Source organism: Orbicella franksi, chromosome 10, assembly GCF_964199315.1.
Source record: "Orbicella franksi chromosome 10, jaOrbFran1.1, whole genome shotgun sequence".
Taxonomy (NCBI): Eukaryota; Metazoa; Cnidaria; class Anthozoa; order Scleractinia; family Merulinidae; genus Orbicella; species Orbicella franksi.
Genome location: NC_138154.1, coordinates 7,345,069 through 7,355,716, shown reverse-complemented (window position 1 = coordinate 7,355,716; position 10,648 = coordinate 7,345,069). Strand labels below are relative to the sequence as shown.

General features: G+C 39.2%; 1 protein-coding gene and 2 pseudogenes across 1 annotated transcript; 2 read left to right on the top strand and 1 right to left on the bottom strand.

Annotated features, from left to right (window-relative positions):
* Positions 1 to 1,389: 1,389 nt before the first annotated feature.
* Positions 1,390 to 3,300, top strand: LOC145499954 (uncharacterized; annotated as a pseudogene).
* Positions 3,301 to 3,311: 11 nt separating this feature from the next.
* On the top strand, positions 3,312 to 4,907 carry LOC145499953 (uncharacterized). The gene has a single exon (XM_081479469.1). The coding sequence runs from the start codon at positions 3,924 to 3,926 to the stop codon at positions 4,872 to 4,874; it is 951 nt and encodes a 316-aa protein (XP_081335595.1). The 5' UTR covers positions 3,312 to 3,923; the 3' UTR covers positions 4,875 to 4,907.
* A 3,404-nt stretch (positions 4,908 to 8,311) lies between these two features.
* Positions 8,312 to 9,551, bottom strand: LOC145499928 (uncharacterized; annotated as a pseudogene).
* Positions 9,552 to 10,648: the final 1,097 nt, after the last annotated feature.

Below are 10,648 nucleotides of genomic sequence, written 5' to 3'. Positions count from 1 at the left end.
TTAATGCACTCTCATGTGACGAAGATCAGCAAATATTCAATTTGTCAACTTCAAAATAGATTTTCTTGGCAACCAATCGGAATATCAAAAAAGCCTCACACCCTTTTATAGTCTATCACCTACTGATTGACATTGCAGTTCGTTTGGTTGTATGTGCGAGCAGGAAGGCAGATAATTCAGTTTAACAAATAGTGTCAGTTTTGCATTTGAAGGCTTGCGCGCACTTACCATTGAATCAAATCTTAAAAAAATTATTTCTTCTGATTCTACATTTTATTAGCTTTACGACGATATATACTTTTCTATGGTTATAACATAAGTGATGTGCATACAAATGATTCTTTGGAAGACACCCCTGAAGGTCTACAGTAACCTTAAATAAACAAGTTACAATAGTTTTGTTGTTCTGATGATGCCTCTCCGTGCACCCAGTCTCTTAGTGCCCCCTTTAAGGCTAATTAGTAATAGTAACTGGACAGAGTGGAGTACAATTCAGGGGGTAATTGTGCGTGTACTTTTGAAATCAGACGAGCCTGAAGCGCAAGGCCGATTTGAAATTATGACCACGATTACTCCCTGAATTGTATGACGAGGTCCAATTACTAATTAATCGTATCTATAACAAATTTTTGAATTAAAATGTCTTTTGGGAAGTTCTTTTGAGCGAAAAAATCTGTGGTACTTTTCATCAATGTTGAAAACTTTGTGAAACATTACGAAAAAAGCCAATAAAGCGCACAGGCAAAGTCACTTGGCGTGTGGGAACTGTACCTGTGGGATAATCTAATTGGGGAAAACGAACCTCACTGCTGAATGAAGTCACTATTTTTTGTGAGGGGCTATCGTACTTTTTCGTTGGAGCGAATTTTGGGAGCAATCTCATTGTGCCTGACTCATTTTATTTTATGAGACTAAGTGGTATTAGGCTTATTTTCCTGCTCCATCCTCCCACCACAAAGTGTTGTTAAAAACAGCTGATAGTTCTCTAGTTCAAGGTTAATCTACATAGCCAAGTTCTTTTCAAATTTATTCCTAAAGTCAACTAAGTGTTCTAAGACGAATAGAAAATGTTCTCACCTTCCCTAAAACATTGAGCTTCTTGGAGAAGTATACGCGCATAGCTGTAGTGTTATCTTCAGTGAAGTTCTTCTCCTCACCCTCTGCAAACTCTAAAATTACTCCTCGCATTTTTTTAACGATTGTCAAGAATGGAGTAGGCCATGTCCCTGTTTTCAAGATGGCACCATCTCCCTCCTTTTCGAAATTTTTTTAAGGTCAGCTGTCTGCCAGAAAACTCCCCAGCAATGGCTGATGCAATTTAACCCAAGTAAATGCTTTGTCATGAGGATAACCAGAAAACGTGATCCTGTTGTTTATGATTATAAATTAATGGAACACTCCCTTGAATCAGTGTCACAGCATCCATATCTTGGCATTGAGCTATTCTCTAAACTAGACTGGGGCCATCATATTGACAGTAAGGTTACCAAAGCAAACCAAACTCTTGGCTTTCTGCAAAGAAATCTTGGCAACTGCCCTGAATCAATTAAAGAATTAGCTTATAAAGCACTAGTGAGACCTCATCTGGAATATGCAAGCCCGGTGTGGGACCCCTGGATTGACAAGCATATAAAGCAAATAGAAGATGTCCAATGGCTAGCTGCTCAATTTGTGAAGAACTGTTGGCAGTGAACACCTGGAACTGTTTCCATTTTACTTAACGATTTGGAATGGCCCTCCCTTCAAAACAGAAGGAAATCTGCTCGCCTCACTTTACTTCATAAAGCTATTCATGGTGAATCAGCATTAGAAATCCCATGCTATATCAAAAGGCGTAATTGTCAACTTTGATCTTTTCACAAAGACAAGTTCATCGAACTAACTTCGAACACAGAAAGCTATAGGAACTCATTTTATTGTACAACTATTAGAGAATGGAACGCCTTACCTAACGATGTTTTAGATGTTAAAAAAAGTCAATTATTTGAGAACGCTCTTAGATTAGAATGATGACATTTTAATTAGGTTCTAATTTTTTAATCTTAATTAACTTTTCTTAGTAATCTTTTTAAATTATGTACATATTTTATATATTTTTAAGGTTTTTTACCCCTCACACTGCTTTTTATTTTTTTTATTGAATGTCTTGCAGTGATGGGAGCATGCCTCCCTTTGTAAGACCCCCATAATGTAGATATAGATGCATGCCTCCTTGTTTGCTTTTCTTCTCCATGCGGTCTTCAGCGTCTTCTCTGCTTTGTGCTGCCAATTCTAGACTTTCTTCATTCAGCACTTCTTTAAGCCTATCTACAAAATCACGGCTGTTGGTAAAGTCTTCTTCTTGGAAGTGGATGGCAAATGGGTGTCCTTTTGAGACGTTTTTTATCCTTACCCAAATGATCAGGTTTTCTTCCACAATGAACTAAAGAAAAAAGTCCTTTTTTCAGTACGCATAAACTTAACTTAAACTCATTAGAATAACATTACCAGGACATGCTCCGTTTTCTCTTCCTCGTGTTCATACCCACGAAGTAATAGTCTTTCACAGTCCACGAAACATAGATAAAGACAATCTTTGTCGTCTGGTGCTAAAACCACGAACACTCGTCTATGCATGTCAGATCCTCCATGTTTTAAAAAGCTAGAAGACAAAAAGTGCAAAGCTCAAAAATGGATTGCAAATTCTATCAGAACCTGTTATACCAGTTCCAAATGGTGCATGTGAATTAAGTTTCCCGTGCATTAACGTGAACGTTAAAATTTCATCGGAACCTGTTATACTGATTCCAATGGCTCATGCAAATTAAGCTTCCCATCCATTCATGTCCGCACTGCAGGTGCAGGTACTCCCAGCAGAAAAATGGAAATGAACATCAAGGATTCTGTTCTTACAACTGAGGTAATACTGTCAGTATTAACAAGAACAAACAGAGAGAAAGAAACTAATAACTAACATCCTTTTATTTAAGTTGGCCGACAAGAATTATGATGAAGAGGTTGAGGATTACGATGTTCAGATGTGGAGAACAGCTGTGAGTGTACTGCGGGGCCTGGTCCAGAAAACTGCAAGTGTGTATGCCAGATAGAAGAGTCACTGAGAATACTTGAAAGAGAACTTTCTTGGGTGACAAAAACTTGGAACAAACTTTCTTTACCCTCCCTTACAAAAAACAGGTGTTAAGTTTAATATTTCCTATCACAGGACAAAGATGAACTTCAACTTCAACTTCACTTTATTTTGCACTTACAGTTTTGAAATTACATTATTAGCATAAAAAAACAAAAAAGATATACATAACAATTAAAGGTGACAATGGTCTATAGTTTGTGCATGGAGGCTAATAGAACTGTGAGGTTATCGAGTTAGCCTCCATCTCGTTTGAGTGAACATAAAAAACATGGGAGTAGATGCACGGATTACTTAAGGAAAGAGCTAGAAGAATTGTGGAAACTTACATTTTATTCCATTCCAGACCACCAGGACAAATTCTGGAATTGCCATCACACTCACCGATTTTAGTCTTGCTGGGATTGCACGCCAAATAACTGTATGCGTGCTGGCAATTGTACGATTAATAAACATACGCGTGAATAGTGTTTCTCATACTTACTCATTCCTTTGGTCATGTTAAGAGAAAAATGATATTCAGTAGTAATTTAACATGTATATACATTATAAGAAGTTACAGCTGATAAATACGGTGCTTTTAAAGGGGCATATGGGTTTCCTTGTTTTTTTGGGTACTTGCGACTTGCCACTTGCCACTTGCGACCTGCCAGTTGCCAGTTGCCACTTGCGACTTAGCTTGTGATTTACCACTTGCCACTTAGCTTGCGGAAACGAGGCATGTGGAGTCGACATGCCTTGCAGAGAAGAAACCTTTGAAGTATATTGCTTTTAGATTTGAGGCTACATAGACACTATGAAGTTCATTACAGTGCTCTTTTTAGCTCTTATGTGTTCATCCTCGTTGGCAGTGCTTCCAAATTATTCCCCTGCAATACAAGGCACCGCGAGGACATGCGACGACTTGATACAAGACTACTTGAACTTGGGACTCACAGCTCTGGAAATAACATCATTCCTGTTGTGTGTACACGGAATTCAGATAAGTTTACGGCACTCGAAAAGAGTTTTAAAGAGACTGGGGTGCACAAGGTGTCAAAATCGGAGTGATCTATGCAAGATTGTCAATGCAGTAGAGAGAGAACTAAGAGGGAGTGGAGGTTTACTTGGATGCAGAGCAATGCATCAAAGGCTGGTTAATTATCATCGTCTGGTTACTACCAGAGAAGTTGTTTGTCACATCTTGAGAATCTTTGACCCAGAAGGTGTTCAAGTTTGGTTAAGACATAGACTTCGAAGAAGAGTTTATCAATGCAAAGGTCCAAACTACCTGTGGCACGTAGATGGTTATGACAAACTTAAACCGTTTGGATTTTGTATTCACAGAGCTATAGGTGGTTTTAGTCAAAGAATTTTATGGCTAGAGGTTGCATCATCAAGCAATGATCCATGCATAGTTGCACAGTATTACCTAGACTGTGTGCGGCAGCTGGGAGGAACCGCTTACATTGTTCAGGGTGATCGGGGAACTGAGAATGGGAGCTTAGCAGCCATCCAACATTTCTTTTGCAGATCTGCTGAGGATTTGACAGGTGAGAAAAGTTTTATGTTTGGAAAGTCAACATCTAACCAGCGAATTGAGGCTTGGTGGGGTCGCCTCAGGCAGGGATGCGCAGAATGGTGGATACAGTTTCTTAAAGACCTAAGAGATCCTGGTTTGTACAACAATGACAATGTTACACAACATGAATGCCTGAAGTTCTGTTTTATTGATGTCTTACAAATGGAATTACACAGAGTTGCCTAGGAATGGAATCTTTACAGAATTCGTCCTTCTAACAATGGAAAGCCTGACATTCTTTATTTTGTTCCGGAAACAGTTGATGCACAAGATTATTCATGTCCTTTCAAAATTGATGAGTTTGAAATTGCTGAAGAGATGTGTGCAGAACGTCCCCAAAAAAAGGGTTGTTCCCCACACTTTAAAGAACTGGCGGAAATGATCCAAGAAGATGAGGGACTGGAAACACCAACAACTGCGGAAGAAGCTCTAAAACTGTACTTGATTTACCGGAGCACATTGACGCCTTACACACCGGAACATAGAATAACTCTTTTCTACCAAATTACATGTTCTATCTCCTTGTCCGAAAACCTGTCAACAACTAGTAAGACATGATGACAAAGGTGTTAACTGTTTTATAAATGACAAATGAAGACACCGGGGTGTGTGGTAAACCTGGGTAGTTCAAAACTAGAGTTTTATGAATTGCTTGTTATTATTTGTCATGTGTTGTTCCCACTTGTTAGAAGGCCTCGCTGCGAGCTACAACTGCAAAAACTTTTACTTGCTTTTGAAGCAAGAATGTGAGATATTGAGGCAAAAATGTAGTATGATTCATTTAAGCAATACTTCTTGCGCTTTTGTAGAAAAGAAAAAGATTTGATACCTACGAGCCTTCCGTTAGATGCGACAGCCTTGACTATATGTGACTGACCCGTAGCTGTAATTTTTCAACAAGATGAGAAAAGGTGCTGAGAAACTGCAAGCCACTTTTCAGCCTACTGCTAAGGTTTATTTCAGGATTTAAACTTAGTGTAAAGTTACAGTTGATTAATTTACAACTTGATTTCAAAAGTCAGTTTCACTGTTGTTTTTTACCCCTGTTTGACCTGTTGCCTGCAATAGTTTAAAAAAGTCTTTGGGGTGAGCTACACTGGGTGCTAGAGGATGTATTTTAGTTTCCTGAGTAGCAGTCAACTGGCTTAAGCTTGCTGATGGCACAGTGGTAAGATGGAGACATGACAAAATAAAAACGACGTTTTTTCTCCCCACAGCTGCTTCGAAAGGTTGAAATTGTAATGCACATTCCACGATGAGTGTCACGTCACGAATCACGCAACAAGACTCACACTGGTAATTGTTCTCTTTACCAATACAATGTGCTGAAAATTTTACCACATTCACTTACAACCCAAGGGACATATCATTCTTGAAATATTGTTGATCAAGGCCCAGTTGTTCGAAAGATGAACAACGCTATCCATGGGATAAATTGCTATCCAGTGGTTAAGTGTTAACAAAACAAACCACTCTATCCACTGCATAGCGATTGATCCAGTGGATAGCGTTTCCACAGTTCGAACAACCTGCGTCTGGCACCTTGGCCTATTTGAATTGCAAGGTTGGAGTTGTATTTCAATTTCAACTAAACTAAAACTTTAACTTTAACTTAACTTAATTGAATTTGTTGCATGTAAAAATAAAGGAAAAGAAAAGAAAATCGCATCAGCAACTGGTCAACAGGATTAGATAAGTAGAGAAAAAACGATCACGTGACCTTTTTTTACTATTTATCTCTTAAACGATGCAACACTGTCAAGCATTCTGGCCAGAATCGTATAAGGGACAACAAGATAATTGCTAAAAGGTTTCAATTCATATCCATTATATGGTAACTCGCCACCCCATTTTCAATTTCCTTTTAAACCAATCAGACATTGCTAACAGATCATGTGACCCATGTAATCAACACCAAAAATGAGTTGAGGTCATTATGTTTTATGCTGTTACAAAGTTGGAAGGTGTTTTGGTAAATGGCTGAAAAGTCGTGGCTGTTTTCACATTTTATAGGTTTCCTCCCTGTTAAACAAGAGGGTACCTTAATATAATCTTGGATGTGGGGAAAGACTCTTGCAGACAGCATATTGATTCTGTGCCATTCACAAAATAAACCTTGTGGCGTGATACATATCCTCAGTGTTAAAGTTACTGTTGAAGAAATCCACAAACAAATTGTACACTGAAGATGTTCATTCTGTTACTCGTCCTTCTGTCACAAATGTAAAGCTTGCGACTCGAACAAATATTAAATTACAAAAAAAAACAATACAAATGAGCGACCACTTACATATTTTTGGGCATCTTCAGGCCTAATCAAGATGTCAACATTGAGAAAGTAAAAGGCGAAGGAAAAAGCAAACTTTCCGCCTACACACAAAACAACGTACATCAAACTGCTAAGAGCACATGGTCGCAGAAGTCACGTGACCCGCCCAAGGGGGGTACAGAGGGGCACGGTAAGGCAAACTGTCTCTAACAGTTACTGACACAAAGATATTCAAGTGTGTTTATTTATCATTTATGACACAACTGAAACAAAACAAATCCATCAATATCATCTGGGCATGTCCTAGAACCTACACTAGTTACATGTATTGCTAAGAGCACTTTCATTGTAAATATGTATGAAACTTAACCATAAGCCTCATGGTGGTTACTCTACTAAGATTACACAATACAGCTAGCTGAAGTATGAACTTCGTCAGAAGGGTCGATTCAGTGGCCGGAAGACCAAGGATTCCTGGGCATTTCTAAATCTTTTCTCATCGGGCAACGTATCATCAGATAATGCCGAAATCGCTACATTTGTCAGGAATGGCCACATTGCCTTGCAAAGCTCTTCGATTGTACTGCTGTAATCCGACAAAGTTCACACTAAAACAGCTGTATATTATATAGACATTTAAGGTACGCCAGTATTCATCCAACGAGGAAACCGTCTTCTCGCTGAAACCATCTTCAGGTCTTTAAGAAAGCTGTATGGTCACGGTACCCAGCAAAGACAGTCTAAATGCAGCTTCCTTTTTTTATCTAGTTAACTAAATTATAAAACGTCTGGCAAATCTGTCTAAAAGGCTGGTTTGTCAATATATTTCAGACAAAAGGAATAATAAATTTGGTAACTCTTGTGTTGACTAGAAATATAATTTCTCCAACATTCTGGAAAACTTTCATAGCCACTGGAAGGCAAGTCAACTATTCCTGAGCAGGCATGCACCGAAACATGGGGCAGATTTCCCACGTGCACATGGAAAATTACTTTAATAGTTTCAACGGCAAGAGAGGAACTGCCTGCTACATAACAAAGCAGGCATGCCAATTCTTTTTCGTTGAGTCTTCTGACATACCCCCCAAAATACATGTAAATGGTTGCTGCCCCTTTGTCATTGCATCCGGGTTGTCAACAGTAATTAGGTTGAGAACTTTCTCAGTGATCACATTCAAAAAGCTATAGAGATCTAATACTAACTCTTTTGTGGTTGGAAGCCACAATTCTCTGTGTACTCCCTCTAAGATGCCTTTCCTCGTGGCATCTGCTGCCATCACAGCTTTATTCCACTGCTCTGTTTTGGCAACACTTACTAGAATTGTTTCTAGGCTATTTTCATTAGGCATTTTACTGACACCAAACTCTGACAGAAATTCCAAAAGGAAATTGATGTTTTCCTCAGAAAGACTGACTCGAGAATTACATTTTTCAAGAATCTCTTGGAGTCTTAAATTGTCGTAATAACTTACATAGTCCAAAAACCCCTCTAGGAAATCCAGGTCACTAACATTTTCCTTCCCAGTAAGAAACGCAATAAAAAAAACTTTATTAAGCGAGGGTGGAAACACCCCGACCATAAGAAATCCGTGACTTAGAATTCTGCCTAATGTGGTGCACATAGCCTTGAAAACAAACATCCTCATCTGGAAAGGCCAGGCCTTTTTCACATTGACACATTGAAAGTATCACTCAATGGACTGTCTCAATCGGCACAGAAGGGTGCAGGTTGGTGTTGTCAGGCATGGAAAGAGTAAAATACTCAGGGGTCAAGCTCAACGACCCCACCCAGTCGTACACCATCCCTACTTACCCCTTCCTTTCAAATCTGTGCATTTGAACACCGACTATCAGATGTCTTACGGAAACTATGAAGTGTTGCTTGTTCACTTTTGGCTCCTTAGACACTCTGCTGGCTCTTGCTTTGCGTAGGCATTCCTGCCGTGCAGCTTTTTCCTGGCACTGGAGGAGCTCCTCTTGCTTGTCACTTTCTTTTGCTTGGTCTGCAGCCAATGAGTCGAGATACTCTTTTCCCGAAGTGCTCTCAGGACTCTTCTTTCTTTTGAACTGCCCAGCAACCTTGAAGATGTGGCGGTGTCGAAAGCTGGCGTCAAAAGGTCACTGTCATCATCACTGATAGTTAGAAGTCTTTATTAAGAAATCAATCACAACATACATGTGGCTTTACAATCGATAACAAACTAAGCTAAACTAGAAAAAACCTATCATGTATTACAAGAAAAATTTTAAGAAATAAATATCATGGACTTCGCTTTTCTTTTACTGGGTGATTATTCTTGATCAAATATACAGTCGCACTTTCGATAGTTTGTGTTCAATGTACCTTTCTAAAGTGAATTCTTTGTTTATTTCTTGGCAGCTAAAGTTTCCAAGTTTAACTGTCATTGCATTCGTCCTACCGAACACGGACATTCCGTCTGGAAAAAAAAAATTTTTAATTTCATCCATCATATCTGCTGATGTCGCCTGGATAGGGAATGATACTTCTCTCGTACTTCCTCCTTTTGCCATGCGCACAGCAATATAACGATTTTCTTTGTCATTAAAGTGCATCCATCCAATTTGGATTCTTTTCAAACTTTGCATTGGGGAAGACGTTTCGTCTTGGGGGACTTCATTATGCCCCGAGGGCCAGCAGAGCCTGTCTTCTTTTTTGTCAATTTGGCACTGAGTTGTTTTGCAAGCCTCAAGAGCTTTCTTTTCTTTGCTTCCTTCTCATCGCCTAAAACAAACAAACGAAGAGCAAGAATGTCTCCTCTTCTAGTTAGACCAAGGGCATGAAAATCGTAGTCACTAGCCATTCGTACAGCGGTAAAATCCATCTGAAGAATAAAAGCCATACATTGATTCCAGTTAAGTACTATTCAAAGTGTAAGCACTTGTGACAATAAATGGAGTACAAAGCTATGAAATCTTCATGCTTTGCACATGCCATGAAAAACTTAAGCCTTAAGGTTTTGGTTCTGGATATCGACAGTTTTTCTGAAACAGAACATTTCATAGCGTCAGGTCATTATTATTATTATTTTTATTTAAAAGAAAATGTGATATTATTTTCTTTGTACATTCTTCCCTTTTTAACAATTGCAGGTGCTCTTGCAACTACTATTAAAAAAACACTGTCAAGCACGCAGCTTGCTAGCCTCTAAGAAAATATTTCAGAAATGCGCTAAGACTCGGTTCAGTGCACATGTTCTAGTCTGTGAACGGGCTCCCAGTTGGTTTTAGAGCGAGCAAGCCGAGTGTAGTCTAGGGTGAGCGGGACAAGCTGAGAGCAGTCTGGTGACGAGGGAGTGCACATTGTCCCACGCACTTCGCTCGCAGATTCACAGTCCAACTCCCACTTGCTTTGCTCACTGAATTTTTTTTTCCGCCCTTGCTGGGAGCCTGTTCGCAGGCTACACATGTTCTGAAATCAGCGACACTTGAGCCACATAAATTATTAATGAGAACAATTAAAGTTTCCTCACTTGTGATTGGTGCACAAACTGCTGTATTTTGCACTAATTAATATGCAACAACATGTAATCGGACAGTTGAAGGTAATCAGAAACCGGTAATCAGACAGGTACATGAGCCAATCAGCTTTAGTCCCCTCATCTAAATCCACCAATCACATCGTTGATTACAACCACTATAGTAACCAATTCAAGCAAGCAACTTTGTAAAA